General features: G+C 40.3%; 2 protein-coding genes across 4 annotated transcripts in view; one reads left to right on the top strand and one right to left on the bottom strand.

Moving 5' to 3' along the window:
• The window catches only part of gse1b (Gse1 coiled-coil protein b), a 459,629-nt gene that overhangs the window by 279,278 nt on the left and 153,389 nt on the right, over nt 1-26,962 (bottom strand). The gene's annotated exons all lie outside the window — the stretch shown is intronic.
• On the top strand, nt 16,481-22,209 carry LOC133539000 (uncharacterized). The gene is made up of 2 exons (XM_061880991.1): nt 16,481-16,856; nt 16,957-22,209. Exon 2 carries the CDS (start codon nt 18,154-18,156, stop codon nt 21,541-21,543), a length of 3,390 nt encoding a protein of 1,129 aa, XP_061736975.1. The 5' UTR covers nt 16,481-16,856; nt 16,957-18,153; the 3' UTR covers nt 21,544-22,209.

The following is a 26,962-nucleotide window of genomic DNA, read 5'->3' as shown; positions in this document are numbered from 1 at the left end:
ACCTAGTGCTTGTCAGAGGTATCACCGTCTCCAAAGTTATGATACTCCCGTATACTAAAGTAATGTCCGATCATTACCTTATAAAATTCGAAGTTCAGACTCATGTTCGGCAAGCTAATAATAATAATAACTGCTATAGCAGCCGCAACATTAATGCTGCCACAACGACGACTCTTGCTGACCTACTGCCCTCGGTAATGGCACCGTTCCCAAAGTATGTGGGCTCTATTGATAACCTCACTAACAACTTTAACAACGCCCTGCGCGAAACCATTGATAGTATAGCACCGCTGAAGTTAAAAAAGGCTCCAAAAAGGCGTACGCCATGGTTTACTGAAGAAACTAGAGCTCAGAAATTATTATGTAGAAAGCTGGAACGCAAATGGCGCACGACTAAACTTGAGGTGCACCATCAAGCATGGAGTGATAGTTTAATAACTTATAAACGCATTCTTACCTTAGCTAAAACTAATTATTACTCAAATCTCATCCGCATTAATAAAAACGATCCAAAATTTTTGTTTAGTACAGTAGCATCGCTAACCCAACAAGGGACTCCTTCCAGTAGCTCCACCCATTCGGCAGATGACTTTATGAAGTTCTTTAATAAGAAAATTTAACTTATTAGAAAGGAGATTAAAGACAATGCGTCCCAGCTACAACGGGGTTATAGTAACACAGATCAATCAATCAATCAATCAATGTTTACTTATATAGCCCTAAATCACTAGTGTCTCAAAGGGCTGCACAAACCACCACGACATCCTCGGTAGGCCCACATAAGGGCAAGGAAAACTCACACCCAGTGGGACATTGGTGACAATGATGACCCAGTGGGACGTCGGTGACAATGATGACTATGAGAACCTTAGAGAGGAGGAAAGCAATGGATGTCGAGCGGATCTAACATGATACTGTGAAAGTTCAATCCACAATGGATACAACACAGTCGCGAGAGTCCAGTCCAAAGAGGATCCAAGACACAGCAGCGAGAGTCCCGTTCACAGCGGAGCCAGCAGGAAACCATCCCAAGCGTAGGCGGACCAGCAGCGCAGAGATGTCCCCTGCCGATACACAGGCGAGCAGTACATGGCCACCGGATCGGACCGGACCCCCTCCACACGGGAGAGTGGGACATAGAAGAAAAAGAAAAGAAACGGCAGATCAACTGGTCTAAAAAGGGAGTCTATTTAAAGGCTAAAGTATACAAATGAGTTTTAAGGTGAGACTTAAATGCTTCTACTGAGGTGGCATCGCGAACTGTTACCGGGAGGGTATTCCAGAGTACTGGAGCCCGAACGGAAAATGCTCTATAGCCCGCAGACTTTTTTTGGGCTTTGGGAATCACTAATAAGCCGGAGTCCTTTGAACGCAGATTTCTTGCCGGGACATATGGTACAATACAATCGGCAAGATAAGATGGAGCTAGACCGTGTAGTATTTTATACGTAAGTAGTAAAACCTTAAAGTCACATCTTAAGTGCACAGGAAGCCAGTGCAGGTGAGCCAGTACAGGCGTAATGTGATCAAACTTTCTTGTTCTTGTCAAAAGTCTAGCAGCCGCATTTTGTACCAACTGTAATATTTTAATGCTAGACATGGGGAGACCCGAAAATAATACGTTACAGTAGTCGAGGCGAGACGTTACAAACGCATGGATAATGATCTCAGCGTCTTTAGTGGACAGAATGGAGCGAATTTTAGCGATGTTACGGAGATGAAAGAAGGCCGTTTTAGTAACGCTTTTAATGTGTGCCTCAAAGGAGAGAGTTGGGTCGAAGATAATACCCAGATTCTTTACCGTGTCGCCTTGTTTAATTGTTTGGTTGTCAAATGTTAGAGTTGTATTATTAAATAGAGGTCGGTGTCTAGCAGGACCGATAATCAGCATTTCCGTTTTTTTTGGCGTTGAGTTGCAAAAAGTTAGCGGACATCCATTGTTTAATTTCATTAAGACACGCCTCCAGCTGACTACAATCCGGCGTGTTGGTCAGCTTTAGGGGCATGTAGAGTTGGGTGTCATCAGCATAACAGTGAAAGCTAATACCGTATTTGCGTATGATGTCACCTAGCGGCAGCATGTAGATGCTGAAGAGTGCAGGGCCAAGGACCGAACCCTGGGGAACTCCACACGTTACCTTAACGTAGTCCGAGGTCACATTGTTATGGGAGACACACTGCATCCTATCAGTAAGATAAGAGTTAAACCAAGACAGGGCTAAGTCTGACATACCAATTTGTGTTTTGATACGTTCTAATAAAATATTATGATCGACGGTATCGAAAGCAGCGCTAAGATCGAGGAGCAGCAACATAGATGACGCATCAGAATCCATCGTTAGCAATAGATCATTAGTCATTTTTGCGAGGGCTGTCTCCGTGGAGTGATTTGCCCTGAAACCGGATTGAAAGGTTTCACATAGATTGTTAGACGCTAAGTGTTCATTTAACTGCTCCGCAACAATTTTTTCAAGGATTTTTGAAATAAAGGGAAGGTGAGACACCGGTCGGTAATTTACCATGAGGTCAGGATCGAGGTTAGGTCTTTTAAGAAGAGGATGAATAACCGCTTTTTTGAATGCTAGGGGAACAGTGCCCGAGGAAAGTGATAAGTTTATAATATTTAGCACTGATGGACCTAATAATACAAAGAGCTCCTTGATCAGTTTCCCAGGAAGAGGGTCAAGTAAACATGTTGTCTGTTTTATTCCATTTACACGTAACAATTCCTCTAATGTTATTTCCTCAAAACGAGAGAAACTATTTTGGAGGGCAGTATCCGCCGTATATACAATCGTGTCAGTGTTAATAGAACCCCGTTGTAGCTGGGACGCATTGTCTTTAATCTCCTTTCTAATGACTTCAATTTTCTTACTAAAGAATTGCATAATACGATTGTATATACGGCGGATACTGCAAATATCCAAAATAGTTTCTCTCGTTTTGATGAAATAACATTAGAAGGATTGTTACAACGTGTAAATGGAATAAAACAAACAACATGTTTACTTGACCCACTTCCTGGGAAACTTATCAAGGAGCTTTTTGTATTATTAGGTCCATCAGTGCTAAATATTATAAACTTATCACTTTCCTCGGGCACTGTTCCCGTTGCATTCAAAAAAGCGGTTATTCATCCTCTCCTTAAAAGACCTAACCTCGATCCTGACCTCATGGTAAACTACCGACCGGTGTCTCACCTTCCCTTTATTTCGAAAATCCTCGAAAAAATTGTTGCAGAGCAGCTAAATGAGCACTTAGCGTTTAACAATCTATGTGAAACCTTTCAATCCGGTTTCAGGGCAAATCACTCGACTGAGACAGCCCTTGCAAAATTGACTAATGATCTATTGCTAACGATGGACTCTGATGCGTCATCTATGTTGCTGCTCCTCGATCTTAGCGCTGCTTTCGATACCGTCGATCATAATATTTTATTAGAGCGTATCAAAATACGAATTGGTATGTCGGACTCAGCCCTGTCATGGTTTAACTCTTATCTTACTGATAGGATGCAGTGCGTCTCCTATAACAGTGTGACCTCGGACTATGTTAAGGTAACGTGTGGAGTTCCCCAGGGTTCGGTCCTTGGCCCTGTACTCTTCAGCATCTACATGCTGCCGCTGGGTGACGTCATACGCAAATACGGTATTAGCTTTCACGGTTATGCTGATGACACCCAACTTTACATGCCCCTAAAGCTGACCAACACGCCGGACTGTAGTCAGTTGGAAGCGTGTCTTAATGAAATTAAACAATGGATGTCCGCTAACTTTTTGCCACTTAATGCCAAAAAAACGGAAATGCTGATTATCGGTCCTGCTAGACACCGACCTCTATTTAATAATACAACTTTAACATTTGACAACCAAATAATAAAACAAGGTGACTCTGTAAAAAATCTGGGTATTATCTTCGACCCAACTCTCTCCTTTGAGTCACACATTAAAAGCGTTACTAAAACGGCCTTCTTTCATCTCCGTAATATCGCTAAAATTCGCTCCATTTTGTCCACTAAAGACGCCGAGATCATTATCCATGCGTTTGTTACGTCTCGTTTCGATTACTGTAACGTATTATTTTCGGGTCTCCCCATGTCTAGCATTAAAAGATTACAGTTGGTACAAAATGCGGCTGCTAGACTTTTGACAAGAACAAGAAAGTTTGATCACATTACGCCTGTACTGGCTCACCTGCACTGGCTTCCTGTGCACTTAAGATGTGACTTTAAGGTTTTACTACTTACGTATAAAATACTACACGGTCTAGCTCCAGCCTATCTTGCCGATTGTATTGTACCGTATGTCCCGGCAAGAAATCTGCGTTCAAAAGACTCCGGCTTATTAGTGATTCCTAGAGCTCAAAAAAAGTCTGCGGGCTATAGAGCGTTTTCCGTTCGGGCTCCAGTACTCTGGAATGCCCTCCCGGTAACAGTTCGAGATGCTACCTCAGTAGAAGCATTTAAGTCTCATCTTAAAACTCATCTGTATACTCTAGCCCTTAAATAGACCTCCTTTTTAGACCAGTTGATCTGCCGCTTCTTTTCTTTCTCCTATGTCCCCCCCTCCCTTGTGGAGGGGGTCCGGTCCGATGACCATGGATGAAGTACTGACTGTCCAGAGTCGAGACCCAGGATGGACCGCTCGTCGGGACCCAGGATGGACCGCTCGCCTGTATCGGTTGGGGACATCTCTACGCTGCTGATCCGTTTGAGATGGGTTCCTGTGGACGGGACTCTCGCTGCTGTCTTGGAGCCACTATGGATTGAACTTTCACAGTATCATGTTAGACCCGCTCGACATCCATTGCATTCGGTCCCCTAGAGGGGGGGGGTTGCCCACATCTGAGGTCTTCTCCAAGGTTTCTCATAGTCAGCATTGTCACTGGCGTCCCACTGGATGTGAATTCTCCCTGCCCACTGGGTGTGAGTTTTCCTTGCCCTTTTGTGGGTTCTTCCGAGGATGTTGTAGTCGTAATGATTTGTGCAGTCCTTTGAGACATTTGCTATTTGGGGCTATATAAATAAACATTGATTGATACCCAATACAAAATGTCGTCTCCTTCAACACAACCAATTTTCATTGATGGACACTATCATGGATCTGTGCCTTTCATCTCTACGAGCCCGAGTCTAGAGCGGCCGTAAATAAAAGACGACGAAAACCAGCTTGCAGCCGGCGTCGAATGTGCAGGCAGACAGGCCCCATCCTGCTCGAACACCTGTTTCCTCGTGCCTGTGCGGTCAGAGGTTAGAGTCTCGAGGTCTTTACTAAGTGGTCATCTCACATTTTCTGCTGGAACCTGACCTCATTGCTTCATGCCAGGTCGCAACCTCCTATTGAGTGACACAACTTAAAGATATATATTGTTGTAATCGCGTGTGTTTATAATTGCTGCAGCCAATTGCTGTTTTTTCTTCATTTGCTGTCATTGTTTGATGCAATTTATGCAGGCCATGAACAGGAAATAATTAAGGGGATGAAATGAAGAGAGGTTCATTACTTCCTGAATGGTGGCGGCTCACATCTATTAGCGCTTCGTCCTGCTGATGAGCTCGAGCCAAGTAATGACGCGCTCTGTTGGCTGTGAATCTATAGGTCTTTGCCTAAATCTGCTCCTGCTGGCTGCTCGGCTGCGGATGGAAAACCACAGTCACTAAATCAAATCCATCCGGAGGAAAAGAGGATAGTGAGTGAGTGAAAGAAAGTGAGAGAGGCGAAGGGTCTGTTTCTGGAGAGAGGAATGTGTTGGAGAGTGGACAAATCAAGCAGGAGTGACTGCACAATGAGGTCAGTGTGACCAGAGGAGGCTGACTCACATGCAGACAAACAAACACTTTAAACACACACAGAGTGAACGATTGAGTGAGGCCGTAACCCCGTGCCCACCCTGTGAGTGGCTAATAACTGTGGCACGCTGCCTAACCCACTGTCTCCTGACTAGTTCTCCCCCCGTGTGCCCGCCAGGACTGGCGCCACTCTGCAGAACAGACCTCTGATTCTCAAAAATCCTGTGATCATTACTGAATTACTCCAAAATGATGGCTGTGAAAACAGGCGCCAGCGGGGCCCGCTCCACTGCACCCTCCAAAGAAAAGATATTATGGAAGTGCTGAAAGCAACGCTTCAAAGGACTTTGGGGTTCCAGTTTATTAAAATAAGAAAATGGGATTAAAGTGAGTATTTAGTTTTACTTTCTGCAGTCACAAGGTGCATGAGAGTACTCCCAGTGTTCTCTATTAATAAGGTACCACAAACCCGAAGCAAATCAATGTTTCATCAATTTGTGAAAGGCGTGTCGCTGTCCTCAAACAAACCGTGATTGGACAAAAGAAGAAACAAAATGCTACAGTAGCTTGATCTTGATCTGGGGGCGGTGGAAAGATCTGGGGGGGCGGTGAGGAAGAAGGGGGCGGTAGGGGGGCGGCAGTCCGAAGTCGAAGTCAGAAGTTCGAACGTTTGTTTGACGATTTGTACACAACACGTGCTGCAGGACGAGTCAGTGGACGACGCATCAGGGTCCGGTTACCACACGCCAACATCATATTTAGTAGAACGGGGCTTCAGTGCAGTCACCTTGCTTCTTTCCAAGCAAAGAAACCGACTGAAAATGACTGACCGCGAGGATCTACGACTTCTTCTTAGTGAGTTCCAGCCTGATGTTGAGAAGCTTATGTCCCTGCACCAAGCACATCCATCCCATTAATATTAAGTGTGAGACAATGAAGGTTACTGGTGGAATGTTTATTTACCATTCTATATTGCTGAAACAGTTAAAACTGCTAAAAAATAAATTGGTTTACAAAATTGGGTTTTATTTGTGAAATACACATTTGTGTTTAACCTTTGTCTTTTCAAATTGCAGCATACCAAATATCAAGAAAGAGGTCTTTGTTTCCATATGTGTCTGTTCCCAAGTTTGGGAACCATTGATCTATATCTATACAGCGATAGATGATATGTGTCTATTACCTGACCGCTTCTGTGTTAGCTGCCTCTCTTTGTTTATGTCTATTTTCAACTGGATCTACTCCATTTTTTTGCTGGCACTGTTACATATACTGTAATATTGTACATGGTATTTGTTATGTATTGTATATATTATAAAATAAAATAATATAAGATAATAATCTTATATTTCAGTATATATTATATACTGTATATGTAATATCCAAATATTATATACATGTTATTGTGTGGGGGAGGGGGAGTGGCCTGCTGGCCTGCAGCGAAGCAGGGTGTGCAAGACCGGCCTCGAAATCAGCGATAGGTGCGTAGACGGCCCACCTGGGCCTGGTTATCTAATCACCTGTCGCTCTGTTAAAAGCAGCAGCCCGGAGGAGAAACAGGGAGGAGTGGGAATTGAAACTGGTGGAGCGCGAGAGCGAGACAGGACAGTCACGAAAAGACGAGTGCTAAAAAGCAACAGAAAAACTTTATTTGGGAAAAAAACAAAACAAACTTCATTGTGAATCTGAACTGGGCTCTCAGGTCGGTGGGAATCTGAACTGGGCTCTCATGTCGGTGTGTGGTGGTCCAGAGAACCCACTGAAGCCAACCTCCACAGTTATATTTTACATTGCTACTATGGTACATTTTTTGTCTACTTTATACCTTTTGTTTTTGCACTCTGTGTGCCCTTGTATGCACGATCCTTTTCATCCTTGTCCTTTCCATCCTTTATAACTGAGCTACTGTGTGGAACAATTTCCCTTGTGGATCATTAAAGTGTGTCTAAGTCTTAAGTCTAAGTCTATTGTTGCCTTGTTTTTACTGTGTTGGCTTCATTGATGGGCTACACTGCTATGATGTCAACTGCTTATGTAGCTGCTACACCACTCACAGACACTGCATGCCATTATTGTGCGCTACCGCACTATGGCAAACTGAACTGTGCAGGGTGTCCAAAGTATGACCCGCAGGTCATTTGCTGCCCGCAGAAAAAGTTTTTTTTTGGCTGTAAACGCTGATATCAGAAAAAAAAAAAAAAAGGTGGAAAAAGGCATAGTTGGCCAACAGGGTGCTTAAAAGGCACCTATGGGAATTTTGATCTAATTTTAACACACTTCCTTGTGGTCTAGAACAGTGGTCCCCAACCACCGGGCCGCAGAAGAATTTTTTATAAAAAAAAAATTTAAAAAAAGTAAAAAATAAAAAAAAATGTTTTTATTTTTTTTATTAAATCAACATAAAAAACACAATATACACTTACAAATAGTGCACCAACCACAAAAAACTCCTTTTCATGACAAAAACGTCCCTTTTTCATGACAAAGAAGAAAAAAAAAAAAGGACACCCTCCTCCCCCCGGGCCGCGGGACAAATTATTAAGCGTTGACCGGTCCGCGGATACAAAAAGGTTGGGGACCACTGGTCTAGCATAGATAATATACACTATATTGCCAAAAGTATTTGGCCACCCATCCAAATGATCATAATCAGGTATCCAAATCACTTGGCCCGGCCACAGGTGTATAAAATCAAGCACTTATAGGCATGGAGACTGTTTCTACAAACATTTGTGAAAGAATGGGCCGCTCTCAGGGGCTCAGTGATTTCCAGCATGGAACTGTCAGAATGCCACCTGTGCAACAAATCCAGTCGTGAAATTTCCTCGTTCCGAAATATTCTAAAGTCAACTCTAAGCTTTATTACAAGAAAATTGAAGAGTTTGGGAACAACAGCAACTCAGCCACAAAGTGGTAGGCCATGTAAACTGACAGAGAGGGGTCAGCGGGTGCTAAAGCATGTAGTGCAAAGAGGTTGTTTACGTTCTGCACAGTCAGTTGCTACAGAGCTCCAAACCTCATGTGACCTTCCAATTAGCCCACATACAGTACGCAGAGAGCTTCATGGAATGGGTTTCCATTGCCGAGCAGATGACAGTTTGAACACAGAAGCGCCGTGCTGCAAGTGGTGCTTTGAAAAATGCCTCCCCAAAGGTGGCAATTCAGTATTCCCACCTTTGCTTCAAACAAAGGTAAATATTTAAGTGACAGGTGATATAGTTAACTAGTTACCCTGCTGTGCACATGTAGATGTGTGCGCTGTTTGGATTGTTGACGATTATTATTACAGTCAGAACCGACCACATAATTCCCAATGTTTCATTTGTTTTATTTGCTACATGTCTTTTCTGTGTACCTTCAGCCACAGTATTGTTTTGAGAATTTACTATTTATTGTATTTGTCTTAAAGCACAGATAAAAATTCCATCCATCCATCCATTTTTCTACTGCTTATTCCGTTTGGGGTCGCGGGGGGTGCTGGTGCCTATTTCAGCTACAATCGGGCGGAAGGCAGTGTACACCCTGGACAAGTCGCCACCTCACATAAACAGACAACACTCACACTCACATTCACACCCTAGGGCCAATTTAGTGTTGCCAATCAACCTATCCCCAGGTGCATGTCTTTGGAGGTGGGAGGAAGCCGGAATTTGCAACCGTAATTCATGAAGCATTTAATGCAATGTCAATAAAGCTTTCTATTCTGTTCTAACCTAATCCTAGATTATGGCAGGCTATACTGTATGTACAAACCCCGTTTCCATATGAGTTGGGAAATTGTGTTAGATGTAAATATAAACGGGATACTATGATTTGAAAATCATTTTCAACCCATATTCAGTTGAATATGCTACAAAGACAACATATTTGATGTTCAAACTGATGAACATTTTTTTTTTTTTTTGCAAATAATCATTAACTTTAGAATTTGATGCCAGCAACGCGTGACAAAGTTGGGAAAGATGGCAATAAATACTGATAAAGTTGAGAAATGCTCATCAAACCCTTATTTGGAACATCCCACAGGTGTGCAGGCTAATTGGGAACAGGTGGGTGCCATGATTGGGTATAAAAGCAGCTTCCATGAAATGCTAAGTAATTCACAAACAAGGATGGGGCAAGGGTCACCAATTTGTAAGCAAATTGTCGAACAGTTTTAGAACAACATTTCTCAACGAGCTCTTGCAAGGAATTTAGGGGATTTTACCATCTACGGTCCGTAAAATCATCAAAAGGTTTAGAGAATCTGGAAAAATCACTGCACGTAAGCGATATTACGGACCTTTGACCCCTCAGGCGGTACTGCATCAAAAACCGACATTGGTGTGTAAAGGATATCACCACATGGGCTCAGGAACACTTCATAAAACCACTGTCAGTAACTACAGTTGGTTGCTACATCTGTAAGTGCAAGTTAAAACTCTGCTATGCAAAGCAAATCCCATTTATCAACAACACCAAGGAACGCCGCTGGCTTCGCTGGGCCTGATTTCATCTAAGATAGACTGATGCAAAGTGGAAAAATGTTCTGTGGTCTTACGTGTCCACATTTCAAATTATATTTGGAAACTGTGGACGTGGTGTCCTCTGGAAAAAAGAGGAAAATAACCATCCGGATTGTTATAGGCGCAAAGTTCAAAAGCCAGCATGTGTGATGGTACGGGGGTGTGTTAGTGTCCAAGGCACGGGTAACTTACACATCTGTGAAGGCACCATTAAAGCTGAATGGTCCATACAGGTTTTTGAGCAACATATGTTGTCATCCAAGCAACGTTATCATGGACGCCCCTGCTTATTTCAGTAGGACAATGCCAAGCCACGTGTTACAACAGCGTGGTTTCGTAGTAAAAGAGTGCAGGTACTTTCCTGGCCCGCCTGCAGTCCAGACCTGTCTCCCATTGAAAATGTGTGGCCCATTATGAAGCGTAAAATACGGCAGCGGAGACCCCGGACTGTTGAATGACTGAAGCTCTACATAAAACAAGAATGGGAAAGAATTCCACTTTCAAAGCTTCAACAATTAGTTTCCTCAGTTCCTAAATGTTTATAGAGTGTTAAAAGAAAAGGTGATGTAACACTGTGGTGAACATGCCCTTTCCCAACTACTTTGGCACATGTTGCAGCCATGAAATTCTAAGTTAATTATTATTTGCAAAAAAAAATAAAGTTTATGAGTTTGAACATCAAATATCTTGTCTTGCATTCAATTGAATATGGGTTGAAAAGGATTTGCAAATCATTGTATTCTGTTTATATTTACATCTAACACAATTTCCCAACTCATATGGAAACGGGATTTGTAATATATAAAATTGTAAATTGTTTCTTTTTAATTGCAATAAGAAAAGCCCAGTGTGTTTAATGTCTTCTAGATTTTATTTTAATCTTTTTAAGTTATTTTTTGAGTTTAGTACGAAACATATGTCCAACCGTAAGTTTTATTACAAAATGTTATGTTAAAATTAAGCCAATAATGACATTTAAGGTCCCCTTTATTTTGAAAAGTATTAAAAAGTATCGAAAATTCAAATCGATACACATTCCGATACTAGACAATCCTTGGTGTGACGAAAACATAACTACGTAGTTGCTTACATGCTCAACCGTAAACTACTCAGTGACGTAGCAAGCAATTCCTCTGGAAAATTACAAAGCTCTTCTACTACCATTATATCATATTATTTTATGTTTCTGCCATGGTTTATTGTACTCTATACTACACCAGAATGTAGAAGATATTTTACCGTGTTTTTAATGCTAAAATAGAAATATTGTCAGTGTGCTGTACAGTAAATTGTTGTAAATTGTGCAAAAATACAATTGTGCAGAAATTTTTTATAAAAATAGTAAAGCACATTATTAGTTTTTAAATAAAAAAAGCATCATTTTCCAAAATATGTTTTATTCATTAAAATATTTACTTGTTTTATATTTACAGAAACAAATTTGCAAATTCATCAAGGCCAACGTGTGATGGCCAAAGCACTGCGGCTCTTGGCGTGCTCCCAGGTTGCAGAGAAGGAAAGCGACATGCAGGGAGAAGGTTGTTTAATTACATACCAGGCAGAAGAAGAGCAACAGAGGTAGAGCACAATCTCAGAAAGCAAAAGAAAACTAAGGCATACTCTTGACAATCAAACAGCACTGAAGGAGGGAACAAAGCGCAACTAAATAGAACTGATTATCAATGTGGAACAGGTGTGCTGGCAGTACATGGAACAGAAGTTAAGCGTGCTGAAATACACAGAAACCAAACTGGAAATACTACCAAAACAAGAGCACCTGGACAGGAAATGATCCCAAACAGGAAAATAAAACACAAGAGTCAAACTGTCATAAAATGGAGGTTATGGAAAATATTAGGTTATTTGGTTACAATGTGTGTATAACGTGTTTGCTTTCTTTTAAACAGTTAATACCAAATGTTAAAAATGTGCATATAAATAATAAATGATAAATGGGTTGTACTTGTATAGCCCTTTTCTACCTTCGAGGTACTCAAAGCACTTTGACACTACTTCCACATTTACCCATTCACACACACATTCACACACTGATGGAGGGAGCTGCCACGCAAGGAGCTAACCAGCACCCATCAGGAGCAAGGGTGAAGAGTCTTGCTCAGGACACAACGGACGTGACGAGGTTGGTACTTGGTAGGGATTGAACCAGGGACCCTCGGGTTGCGCACGGCCACTCTTCCAATGCATTGCGCCACGCCTTCCCGTATGAAACATAATGAAATGTGTATATGTTTGTATTTTTAGCACAGGCGGTCGAAAAATGTGTAAAACACTGCCCATTGTTTTGGTTTTAGCATGTTTAATAAAACAAAAATGAAGAATATTTAAGTGGTCACCGCAGCCTTTAATTTTTCAGTATGTTGAGAATGTTTGGACACCCATTCGTCAAGATGGGTCTGGATCATATTTTTTGGTGACATGCGCATGATATTGCAGTTGATCGGAAAACTGAACTGAATGTTTAGATTAGTTTATTTGAACATGTACACAGTTACAAAATGACGCATCACATTTTTGCATTTTCTTTATAAAAATGTCAAAAAGGAGTAAGAAGAAGCAACGCTTATGTATTCCAACCCCTTTTCCATTTCATATTTCATTTTAATTTCCCCTTGGGGATTAATTAAGTATTTCTGATTGTGATTTTGATTCTGATGTCAATTGCTAAAATATGTTCAGTTCCTGTACTCAGTTTGTACACATTCCAAAAATTTCACAGATTTCAAATCAATGTCGTGTAAATACAAGTTTTCTTCAAAACTAGGTAAGCAATTGATGTGATGAATAACATCTTTTTTGCATCAAGTTCAAGACATTTACCATTCATATCTGTCCGTGTACTTTATAAACACTTTGAACAGTTTCTTAAACTGGATCATATTAGTACATTGTTTCACTTCTTTGCTTGATCCATTCCATAATTTGATCAAATCTACTGAAGTCTTAAAGGGGAACTGCACTTTGTGGGGGATTTTGCCTATCGTTCACAATCATGAAATTCATGACGACTGATGGATTTTTAAAAATCCATTCTAAATATTAAATAAATGCAATCAAAAGTCCGCTTACAATGGAGCCTATGAGAGTCTTTAAATGCTGCCTATAGAACCCCTAAAAATGTAACAAGCACATTTATATTAACATTTAATATTTACTAGGGGTGGGCAAATTAATGCGTTAATTACGAGTTAACTCAATCTATTAACGCCGACAATTATTTTATCGCACATTTGCGTATGTTTACATGCTTTTATTTTGTTAACGCCTTTTCTTAACAAGACGGCGTAGCCCGGATTGGCTTCGGCGTCGAGGGGCTCTTGGTAAAGATGGAACATTTGGCCGAAATACCGCACACTTCTGCAAATTTCATGGCTGGCTTACAGCGTGGTCACTCCGGGATCACTTACGACCGCCAGACAATTCTGAATGTGGATAGATCGGGCCGTTTTGGACTGAATGACGCGTGCTTGCTAGATCGGCTAGCTAGCATGGGAATACTTTGCCGGCTACATCCAGCGGCAGGTGAAGCAGCGGAGTATATGTGTTGTCTGTCTATTTATGAATAATGCAGACGAGGAATGTTGGCTGAGTTCTTAACGTTTGCTTTCAGAGCGTGCATATCACAACATACAAGATGCCGTCATGGCGACACAACCTATACCGGGCTACCACGTATGCTCGTCACTCCTGTTGCATGCTTGGTAGGGTAGTTCTTTATTTCCCTGGCTCATAACATCACAATATAGTACCATGTATATGATGCGTTCAGTTTATCAAAGCACCAAGCAAACAATCGCAAAATTCCCATCATATCAATTCCTAGATATGGTCATAATTATTTTAAGTGCACTACGCAGAATAAACACATTATTAATATTGATAGTAAGGATAATTTGATCAAAAATTCCCTAAAACAGCCCACTACCTATAATATAGGTTTTTTTAAACATAAGATCCCTGATAAAAAAAATGTTTCTGCTGTTACCTCAGAAATTGCCTGTTCAGATGTTATGATTGTGGCTCAGAGATTTGTATGTAGATTATATTTATTTTCCATAACAAACAGGATAACTTAAATACCCTGGCAGTGGCAATAAGCTTAAATGTTTGTATTTACATTTTTTGAGTTGATTTTCATAAAATACGCTATTTAACTGCTACTGTTTAACAAGGACTGATTTAAATTGTGTTTGCACAACAAATGTTTTGGCGCTTTTGTTCATGTGGGAGAATATTCCAATAAAGGTGCACGACACACTACTTTTGAATTCATTATTGGGCTTTGCGTATACAATGCAGTTAATCGCGATTAACTTCCATTAAAATTTTTAATCGTTGCCCAGCCCTAATATTTACATATTTTGATCATTTTAAACATATATGGCATTCATTTCAAAAACACAGCACGACATTTGCTTTTTTTTCTTCATCACTGATTTCGGCTCACTGCAGACTTTATGAGAGCCAGCAAACATAATAAAACATCACTTAGTGTACAATGTCTGCTGTCATTAGGATTCTGAGTGCTAGGATGTTCATATATTCCCATTTAGATGAAAAATGTCTCAGACTTTAATTTACGTTTAATATTTAGAATGCATTTTAAAAATCCATCCATCATCATGTCTGTCATAATGATTATGAACGAAAATTCCAAATAACGTGCAGTTCCCCTTTAAGTGTTGTGAATTATAGTTATACAGCGCTTTTCTCTGGAGAGTCAAAGCACTTTACATAGTGCAACCCATCTTTAAATTAGATTTAGGGGAAAGTGTCTTGCTCAAGGACACAACGGCACTGAGTAGGATGGCGGAAGCGGGGATCGAACCAGAAACCCTCAAGTTGCTGCCACGGCTGCTCTAACAACTAAGCCACGCCACCATCCAAATTCTTGGATACATATTATAGTTTTCTCAAATAATTAAATTGGAATATTTCTGATTTAAAAAATAAAGGTTTTGTATGTTCTCTATATCCAGCATTTAGTATTATCCTAATTGACCTTTTTGTTAACACAATTAATGAATGAAATGTCCTTTTGTAAATATTTCCCCATATTTCTACACAATAACTCAGAAATGGTAACACACGTGAGCAGTAGAACAGTGTTTTGAATAATCATGTTAAAATGACAAGATAAATCAAAATGACTATTTATTGTGGTGCGACCACTATTTTGACTCCAGTTGACTACTGAGCTTAACACACACCTCAGCTCTGCTTGGTGGGAAAAAAGAAGAAGGCAACGCGGCACTTTGCCAAGACTCTATAGATAGGCATGTGATTTATTGGTTTTGTGGGAGCTCTGACAAGCTTAGAGTCCAGGGAAGTCCATCCCTCTCTCTGCTTTAAGTGAATAAGTACATTTTATTTATAAAGTACTTTTAACTGATAAAAATCACAAAGTGCTATACAAAACCTAAGTGAATTAAAACAACAGGGGCAACATCATAAAAAAGATAAATAATTGGATAATATACAGTCGTGGTCAAACGTTTACATACACTTGTAAAGAACATAATGTCAAGGATGTCTTGAGTTTCCAATAGTTTCTACAACTCATATTTTTTTGTGAAAGAGTAATTGGAGCACATACTTGTTGGTCACAAAAACGTTCATGAAGTTTGGTTCTTTTATGACTTTTCATCTGACTACAGAACTTTCCTCCAGAAGGTTTTAAATTTCTTAATTTTTTTGGAAGTTAAAAAGTCTATTAACTAAAAGCTTTTCTAAAAAATAAAGTCTTCATATGTATTTTTAAAAGAGTAAGCTCACAGAGGTACTGGTGCAAGTCGTTCCAGAGTCTGGGGGCTATTTCTCTGGGTTTTTAACTTTTGTTTTGTTTTTTTAAGATCTTTAAGAGACCCCGGCCTGAAGGCAAAAGGCTGCGCCCTGAAGTGTAGGGGCACAACAAATCAGCTATACAATTTACAATTTATACAGCTATACACAACGAAATGCATAGAAAATCTTAAACTACTGTATATCCTAAATTTGACTGGAAGCCAATGAAGACTGGATAAAATGGGGATAGAATTTGATATGTTGTTAAAGGCCTGCTGAAATTAGATTTTCTTATTCAAACAGGGATAGCAGGTCCAGTCTATGTGTCATACTTGATCACTTTGCTTTATTGCCATATTTTTGCTGAAAGGATTTTGTAACTGTTGCGACTAATAATTATAATTTGTTTTATTTCTCTAAAAACAGAATAAGTTAAGTTCACAAAAGGGAATTTAAATCAAAATGTATAAAAGTTCATAAGAAGGCTTTATTTATGTTAGTATGGTTAAAAATGTAATTTCATGCCTTTTTGTTGGGTTTGTGGGCATGTGTTTGTTTTGAAGTGTCTCGATTGGTCTGTGAACGGATATAAGGAAGCTACTTCCGGGTATGAGGAAAATCTGTTTGATGCAATGAGAAGGGATAAAGAGAGCGACTGATGGTAAGAAGGACTAAAAAGTGTCACAAGGACTTTCAGCGTTTGGGCTACAAGAGCCAGAAGATCACAATCTCCTCCTAAAAGAAGCATGCAGGCCAACGAGGTATTTGTCATTTCTGTTTGTATTTTACTTCGGTAAATGTTTGAGCCACATGCTGTGCATGTTATTTTTACGTTTGTAACGTGCTTTATTTTATTAACAGTTTTCACGGTGAATTGAAGGGAAAGAAAGCCTTCAATAAATCAGTTCAAGAAAGCCATTGTGTCAGTGCTATGTGGAGGGAGTTACAGTGAAAACTCGCACTGTTCAACGACCGGTGGACAACGCTGAGACTGTCGGCAACATTAAAGGACCCGGGCAGTGCAGCGCAGCTGTGATGTCATCAGCACGGAGCAGAAGAGCCCCCCCTCGCGCGCGCACACACACTCAGAAGGAAGACACAGGTAATCACAGCGTTTTCAATAGGCTGTTAAGAAGCCAATAAGGAACACTGGACACTAAAAGAGTGATTAAGAAGAGACTGAAACGTATGAAGATACTGTGGAGTGTGTGATAAACGTCTGGACTTATCTGATCATTTAATTTAAGTTAAAAGAACCTTGTATACAATAGACATTTAAAAGGGCGTTTTGCTAAATAAGTGAAAGTAGGCTATTGGCCATTTCATTTAATATTGAAGCTTTTCTATTTTCTTTAATATTTTCCAATTGCCTTTGAATGCATATATTTGAGTTTTGAAGTGATATAAACTGCATATCTTTTGAGTGTTTTGCAAAGTGATATTCAAAGATTTAATTTAAGATTTGTATTTGTTTAAGCTCTAAGGTATTTACATTTAAGGTATCTACAATTATTGATATTTGCATTGGACAAGTTCATCTAAGGGTGATTTAAAATTTCTTCCATTGCTAATATTTTCTGTTGATACATATTGGACAATTTAAAAACATTTAAAAGTGTGTTTAATTCAATTGATTAAAAAAATGTCAAGGTCAGGTTGGCCTACAGAACAGGTAAGGGACAGTGACAGGGACAGGGAAGATGTCCTCCTGACACCTGTACAGGCTTATGAGAGTGGTGCTGAAGAGGAAAAACAGCAAGAGGAAAATCAAGAGCTGAGGAGAGGTACAAGACTAAGAACTCTAACAGAAAAGGGTAAAGGAATGCTAATGATGAAAATCAACACACTTCAGTTCAAGTTCAACGCCAGTTATGGAAGATGGAGAGCTCAAGTTAAAGCTGCTAAGATGCCATTATCATCAAAAGAACTTTTGGATGAGTCATTGGTTAATTCCATTATTGGTGAAATCAAACGTCTTTCTACAGATGTCATGAGTGCTTATGAAGAGCTACGCCAAGTTTCAACTCCAGAACAGGAAACGCGACGAAAAGTTGACACATGTACACACAGACATCCACTTTCATTCTCTCTGTAGCTACAAGCCGTCTGGATAAAAATATTCCAGAAGAGGAGCCAGAATGGCCAGAAGCTGGTTCTATATTTAACTCAACTTGTAAAAGCTCTGTCATGTCTATTTTGAAAGGCTACACAGTGCAAGAAAGCACCAAATCTTCCGTGGGTCGCCAAGAAGCTGCCGCTGAAGCTGCTGCAAGCCAAGCTGTTCTAAAAGTGCTACAAGAGCAAGAAAGAGAACAATTGGAATTAAATATTCTTGAAGAAAAAGCTAGAAAGAAGATAGCTGAACAAGAAGCAGCAGCCCGAAAGCGTCGCTTACAGCAAGAAGAAGATGAAGTGAGGCGAAGAATACAGAGAGAAGAAGAGGAAGCTGAAATAAAAGCTCAATTAGAAGAACATATAGCTCTACAAAGAACTCTAGAGGAAAAACGGAGAAAGATAAAGAAATTGGAGACAGTGAAAAGTCTTAATGCAGCAAAGGCGAGAATGCTGATATATGATCAAAGGAGTGTCAAAGAAGAGCGGAGTGACAAGTTAGGAGATGATTTTAAAGAAGATGACCAAGTATCTGCACCCTCAAGTCATCTGTCTACACATAGGTCTTCCGTATCAAAAGTTAAGAAAACCTCCAATGACAGTACGGCAGAGCTCGTTAAGATGCTAGCAGGTGCTTTAAGTGTCAACAGAATCCCAATTCCTGAACCTGCAACATTCAGTGGGGATCCATTGAAATATAGTGACTGGAAACTATCTTTTCAAATTTTGATAGACCAGAAGAACATACTAGAGAATAAGAAGATATACTACCTACGAAGATACATAGGTGGTCAAGCCAAGAAAGCCCTTGATGGTTACTTCCTGCTCGGAACTGAATCTGCCTATACTGCTGCATGGGAGATTCTGGAGGAGCGATACGGAAACCCATTTACAATTGCAAAAGCATACAGAGACAAGATTCAAGCGTGGCCTAAGATTGGTTCTAAGGATAGTCTGGAGCTCCGAGAGTTCACAGATTTTCTCCGCAGTTGTGAGGCTGCCATGGTTAACATCAAGGCATTGGAGATCCTGAATGACTGTAATGAAAACAGGAAGATCCTTTCTAAGTTACCAGATTGGCTGATCGCAGCTTGGAATCGAAAGGTTATGGAAATGGAACAAGAGAAAAAACAATTTCCCTCTTTCAGTCATTTTGTCAGATTTCTAACATGGGAAGCTAAAGTCGCCTGCAACCCTATCACTTCAGTGCAGTCACTGAAATCAAGTGATACGGACAAGCCAAGGTCTCAAAGATTACAAAGTTTTGGAGCAAAGACGTTGAACACGAGTTCTAATGAAAAGACACTGACAAGTTTCAATGAAAAGACGACAACCTCCAAAGAAAAGAATGTCATGACATGCATTTTCTGTGAAAGGAACAATCATACATTACATAAATGCAGGAAGTTCATGGAGAAAGCTGTGACGGACAGAGTCAAGTTCATCCAAGCTGAACGTTTATGCTTTGGTTGTCTTCAGTCTGGACACCGCTCAAAGAACTGCAGCAATAGGAGTGTTTGCGACACATGCGAAAAGAAGCATCCAACTTGTCTGCATGAGGAGCGAACCAAAGATGAGCAAAAGCCACCGCAAGCCAAGCCAAGTACAAGTCAAGAAAATCCTAATGAAATATTACCTCAAGCACCCCAAAACAAAGAAAGAACCAAAGAAGCTACTTCATGTAGAGTAATACTTCAAAAAGATAACATACAAACGGCTGCAATAATCCCAGTCTGGCTTTCATCCACAACTCAACCAACCCAAGAGGTCCTTGTGTATGCTCTGTTGGATTCTCAAAGCGATACAACTTTTTTTCTGAGTGAAGTAGCAGATGCATTGGAAGTGGACAAAGAGCAAGTCAAGCTAAAGCTTTTTACTATGACCTCAAGAATTACTGTAGTAAGCTCCCAAAAAGTTACCAACCTGCAAGTAAGAGGCTTTTATTCAGGTGAGAAGATTGCCTTACCACCAGTCTACACACGTGAGTTCATTCCGGCGAACAGAACTCATATACCTACAGGCGAAACCGCAAAAGCATGGTCCCATCTAAAGTATCTCCAAGATGAGATACCACCTCCGCAAGACTGCGGAGTAGGTTTGCTCATTGGGTACAATTGCTCACAAGCCTTACTTCCCAGGGAAGTCGTGTCTGGCAAAGAAAACCAGCCCTACGCCCAGCGTACAGACCTTGGATGGAGTATTATTGGTAACCAGAAGGTGCATCATCAAGGACGTGGAATGACGATGAACGAAATGCGAGCCAATGGATGGTGGGTCCTAGGATGCAGCAGTGCCGTCTCGTCACACATTTTCAAATGTGTCAGGTGTCGAAAGTACAGAAGGAGTACTGAAGAACAGAGAATGGGTGACTTACCTGAAGATAGGACAGAGACTACTCCACCTTTCACTTACACCGGCATAGACTGCTTCGGTCCGATCTATGTTAAAGATGGAAGGAAGGACATGAAAAGATATGGTCTCTTACTTACGTGTCTATGCTCAAGAGCCATACACATTGAAGTCGTTGATGATATGACAACTGATGCATTTATCAACGCTTTAAGAACATTCATTGCCATAAGAGGAAATGTTCGTCAGCTAAGATGCGACCAAGGCACCAATTTTGTTGGTGCAAAGAGAGAGTTTGCTGAACTTATGACAGGAATGGATCAAGAAAGAGTGAAGGCTCTCCGATGCGAGTTCCTTATGAACCCTCCAGCGGCTAGTCACATGGGCGGCATATGGGAGAGGCAAATTAGAACAATAATAAGTGTTCTTATGGCTGTTCTCGACCAGTCGGCGCGAAGGCTCGACAGTACCTTACTACGAACAGTTCTGTATGAGGTCATGGCCATCATTAACAGTAGACCACTTACTGCTGAACACTTAAATGACCCATCCGGACCAGAACCTTTAACCCCAAACCATATACTCACAATGAAGTCAACAATTATACTGCCCCCACCTGGAGAATTCGTCAGAGAAGATCTGTACCTTAAGAAGAGGTGGCGTGGAGTCCAGTATTTGGCCAATGAGTTTTGGACCCGTTGGAAAAGGGAATATCTTTTGAATCTACAATCAAGGCAAAAGTGGCACAAGAACAGAAGGAACTTGAAGGTCAATGACATCGTCCTTCTGAAAGACGACCTGGCACCACGCAACGAATGGAAGCTGGCCAGAATCACCGATGTCTACCCAGGGTCAGATGGTAGGGTGAGGAAACTAAAACTGATGGTTAGTGAAACCACATTTGATAAAAAGGGAAAGCTCACAACTAAAACCGGGTTTCTTGACAGACCTGTACAGAAGGTGGTTATTCTGCTTGAAGCAGAGTGAGTTTAAATTTCATGTGTTTGCTTGAGTGCACTTTCATTGTAAATGTACAAGAACAAAAGAAGTTTATTTTGAAGTTAAAAATGTTTAAAAGAAATCCCACATTAAGGTTTGTGTGATTTGGTGGGAGTGTAACTGTTGCGACTAATAATTATAATTTGTTTTATTTCTCTAAAAACAGAATAAGTTAAGTTCACAAAAGGGAATTTAAATCAAAATGTATAAAAGTTCATAAGAAGGCTTTATTTATGTTAGTATGGTTAAAAATGTAATTTCATGCCTTTTTGTTGGGTTTGTGGGCATGTGTTTGTTTTGAAGTGTCTCGATTGGTCTGTGAACGGATATAAGGAAGCTACTTCCGGGTATGAGGAAAATCTGTTTGATGCAATGAGAAGGGATAAAGAGAGCGACTGATGGTAAGAAGGACTAAAAAGTATCACAAGGACTTTCAGCGTTTGGGCTACAAGAGCCAGAAGATCACAATTTCCTCCTAAAAGAAGCATGCAGGCCAACGAGGTATTTGTCATTTCTGTTTGTATTTTACTTCGGTAATTGTTTGAGCCACATGCTGTGCATGTTATTTTTACGTTTGTAACGTGCTTTATTTTATTAACAGTTTTCACGGTGAATTGAAGGGAAAGAAAGCCTTCAATAAATCAGTTCAAGAAAGCCATTGTGTCAGTGCTATGTGGAGGGAGTTACAGATTTAGTAGAGAACATCCACAATAAAGTTCGCAACTTTTGGTGCTAAGAGAAAGGCCCTGCCTCTACCGGAAGTCGCAGACGATGACGTCACATGATAGCTCCTCACATCTTCACATTGTTATAAATGGGAGCCTCCAACAAAAACAGCTATTCGGACCGAGAAAACGACAATTTCCCCATTAGTTTGAGCGAGGATGAAAGATTCGTGTTTGAGGATATTGATAGCGACGGACTAGAAAAAAAACGCGATTGCATTGAGACGGATTCATATGTTTTTAGACACATTTACTAGGATAATTCCGGGAAATCCCTTATCTTTCTATTGTGTTGCTAGTGTTTTAGTGAGTTTAACAGTACCTGATAGTCAGAAGTGTATGTCCACGGGTGTCTTGACGCGCAGTGTCTCAGAGAAGTCGACGGCAGCTGTATGGGCAGCACAAGCTCAGCTGATAACCGGTAAGAAGCGACTTTTTAACCACAATTTTCTCACCGAAACCTGCTGGTTGACATTCGGTTGGGATCCATGTCCGCTCTGATCCATAGTAAAGTTTCACCTCCGTGAATTTTAAACAAGGAATCACCGAGGGTTTGTGTGGCTAAAGCTTCCCAACGCCATCGTTCTACTTTGACTTCTCCAATATTAATTGAACAAATTGCAAAAGATTCAGCAACACAGATCTCCAAAATACTGTGTAATTATGCCGTTAAAGCAGACGACTTTTAGCTGTGTGTGTGTGCAGCGCTCATATTCCTAACAGCCCGTGGAGTCAAGCGTACACATCATCATTACGCGACGTTTTCAAGAAAAAACTCCCAGGAAATTTAAAATCGCAATTTCGTAAACTAAAAAGGCCGTATTGGCATGTGTTGCAATGTTAATATTTCATCATTGATATATAAACTATCAGACTACGTGGTGGGTAGTAGTGGATTTCAGTAGGCCTTTAAAGTTAAAGTACCACTGATAGTCACACCCACACTAGGTGTGGTGAAATTACCCTCTGCATTTGACCAATCCTCTTGTTCCACCTCCTGGGAGCTTAGGGGAGCAGTGAGCAGCAGCTGTGACTGCGCTCAGGAATCATTCCTGGTGCACCGGTCAAAAATCTGGCAGCCGCATTCTACACAGTCTCTTTAGAGTTGATTGGTTGAAATAATTGAAAACAAAATTACAATTGGCAATGCGAGGTGAGATGGCTGTGTGAATGATCATTTAAAGATCCGATTTTGACAACTAATTTCTCACTTTAGAGATATCTCTTAGGTGATACAGTTTTTGGTCAATTGACAACAATGGCTGTGGGGGTACACAGGAGAATAAATGAGAAAGAGGAGAGGGGGCGTGTGCATCGCCTGTATGGTCAGCATCTTCCTCTCAAACAGAAGCCGACCTGCCGTCCTGGACATGTCCTCAATGGAGTGTGTGCAAAGCAAGTCCTCATCTCTATAAGCCAAAAATGAGCCAGCCTCACACCCTCCTACCGCGGGTAATTGCAATTATATTGAACTGGCCAGCAGCCAGAGAGGCAACCCTGCCAAGTCCAGCTGTGATGTTGCCATCACAACACACGCAACACTTTGTCTCATAATTACAATAGCATCAGCCATATGTGTAATGGAGAGACAAACACAACAATACATATACATAATCATATACATAAGTGACGTGCGGTGAACTAAACACCAGGTGAAGCATACATACCTTTTTTTCTTCCTTTTCTTTTTTACTTAAATTCATACGTGCAGCTCTAGTCTTCGTTGATTTAGGATGCACATTAGAGTTACAGGGAAAAAAAGGGAGTTATTCGCTTTCATAAAAATGTTATAATGATATGATAAATGGGTCCAAAAACTGAAAGTTGTTATTAAATACTTTTTTAGTCCCATTTGCTTTTAAAAAACAATTGAAGTATTGTGAGTGTATACTACCTTTCTGTATTTGTATCTGAAGCAGCAATAGCTATCCTCCATGAAAACGTACTTTGTATGATCGCATTAATTTTGTCTTAAATTCCAGTTTAGAGAAGTATTTAATCTTGGATACAGTATATAATCCTCCATATTGGCAGAAACATTCATTTTATTTAATTTCATTCCAAAAAATTAAACAATATTTTTGCATCTGTCAAAAAAACCCCACAAACACTGGCTTACTCTAATAAAAATGCCATGTTTGTTTTAAATACAGTTAAAATATAAAAATGGTATGTGTGCTGGATGTTACAGAGAGGTGTAACATGTAACAATCTGACACTCAGTAACCGAAAGTAATAATTACCTAAATTTGTAGCTAAGGCAACAACTAATGACCATTGCGATAGTCGACATGCCATCTTAACGCTTAGTCGACTATTCGGATTACAAAGTGTGGACCTACAAACGTATTTAGCCATCAACTTTTATACTCAACTTGATTATTTTTTTTATTTGCTGAAAAAAAATGCCTCTGTTCAATTTGTGTCTATTTAAAAGCAAGCTATAGATAGCGATCAATTGTACCACTGATTTTCTTTAATAATATAAAAATATATTTTTTTTAACTCAAGTCATTAAAACCATCCAAGAAATGCTCATGTTTTCGATTGTAGAAAACTGCCCACAGCTACAGTATATGGACTAAGTTTAGTTGGCAGACATTGGCTGAAATGACAGTTATCCTACAACTCTGTCCCTTCGTTGTTAGTTAGCAAGCTAGCTAATAAGCTAACTATTGTGCAGAGGAGATTTGGAGATTGCGTCCTGGAGATTTCAGACATGCTTCTGTTTTAAATAGTGCCGCATAACAGGTGTACTGCCATAAAAAGTAAAGTGGCTTTGCAAATGTAGCAAATTATTCATTTTTTTAGACGTGTTCGGAGAGAAATGTTTTCAAACTTTCCATGTTACCGTGTGCTCCATCCATCCATCCATCCATCCATTTTGTACCGCTTGTCCCGTTTGGGGTCACGGGGGGTGCTAGAGCCTATCTCAGCTGCATTTGGGCGAAAGGAGGGGTACACCCCGGACAAGTCGCCACCTCAACGCAGGCCAATGCATTGGAGTGCTGTTTTAAGTTATGTAAAGATATGAAAACTTTATATGATGGTTAGTCTGATCAAAATGATCACATTATGTGCTCAAAAAGTACTTCTACACACACTTAAATATTTTGACAAAGTTATTTTTTAAAATCCATCCATCCATTTTCTAAAGCTTATTCCCTTTTGGGGTCGCTGGCGCTTGTCTCAGCTACAATCGGGCGGAAGGCGGGGTACAACCTGGACAAGTCGCCATTTCATCGCAGGGCCAACACAGACAGACAACATTCCCATTCACATTCACACACTAGGTCCAATTTAGTGTTGCCAATCAACCTATCCCCAGGTGCATGTCTTTGGAAGTGGGAGAAAGCCGGAGTACCCGGAGGGAACCCACGCATTCACGGGGAAGACATGCAAACTCTACACAGAAAGATCCCGAGCCTTGGATTGAACCCAGGACTGGAGGACCTTCGTATTGTGAGGCAGACGCACTAACCCCTGTGCCACCGTGAAGCCCCTACTTTTTTTTTAAATGCCAAAAACAAATGGACACTCTAAGAATACAGACCATTTTGCATGTTTTCTGTTTCTTATGCTTCACTGAGAGTGCTTGTGTATTGTGTACTTATTATTCTGTTTAAATGGCAACGCTTTTATTGTTTTTGAATATATTGGTTTGAACTATAGCACTTCAAAACTTATTTAAATGAAAATTGAATAACAAATAAATTATTATTTATTTCTGGTGGGCATTGTTGAGTCCTGCTCTGTTCAGCGGTCTTTGAACGCACCCTAAAACCAACTCTGTCTTGTATGGAAGGATAACTTTGTTCTAAGAGAGCACAGCTTGTACAAACCCCGTTTCCATATGAGTTGGGAAATTTTGTTAGATGTAAATATAAACGGAATACAATGATTTGCGAATCCTTTTCAACCCATATTCAGTTGAATCTGCTACAAAGACAACATATTTGATGTTCAAACTGATTAAAAAAATATTTTATTTTGCAAATAATCATTAACTTTAGAATTTGATGCCAGCAACACGTGACAAAGAAGTTGGGAAAGGTGGCAATAAATACTGATAAAGTTGAGGAATGCTTATCAAACACTTACTGTATATGGAACATCCCACAGGTGTGCAGGATAATTGGGAACAGGTGGGTGCCATGATTGGGTATAAAAACAGCTTCCCAAAAAATACTCAGTCTTTCACAAGAAAGGATGGCGCGAGGTACACCCCTTTGTCCACAACTGCGTGAGCAAATAGTCAAACAGTTTAAGAACAACGTTTCTCAAAGTGCAATTGCAAGAAATTTTGGGATTTCAACATCTACGCTCCATATCATCAAAAGGTTAAGAGAATCTGGAAAAATCCCTCAATGTAAGCGGCTTGGGTGGAAACCAAGATTGAATGACCGTGACCTTCGATCCCTCAGACGGCACTTTATCAAAAACCGACATCAATCTCTAAAAGGATATCACCCCAAGGGCTCAGGAACACTTCAGAAAACCACTGTCACTAAATACAGTGTGTTGCTATATCTGTAAGTGCAAGTTAAAGCACTACTATGCAAAGCGAAAGCCATTTATCAACAACAACCAGAAACGCCGCCGCCTTCTCTGGGCCCGAGACCATCTAAGATGGACTGATGCAAAGTGGAAAAGTGTTCTGTGGTCTGACAAGTCCACATTTC

Source organism: Nerophis ophidion, linkage group LG02, assembly GCF_033978795.1.
Source record: "Nerophis ophidion isolate RoL-2023_Sa linkage group LG02, RoL_Noph_v1.0, whole genome shotgun sequence".
Classification (NCBI taxonomy): Eukaryota; Metazoa; Chordata; class Actinopteri; order Syngnathiformes; family Syngnathidae; genus Nerophis; species Nerophis ophidion.
The sequence above is the reverse complement of the archived record's forward strand: the minus strand, read 5'-3'. Positions and strand labels throughout refer to the sequence as shown.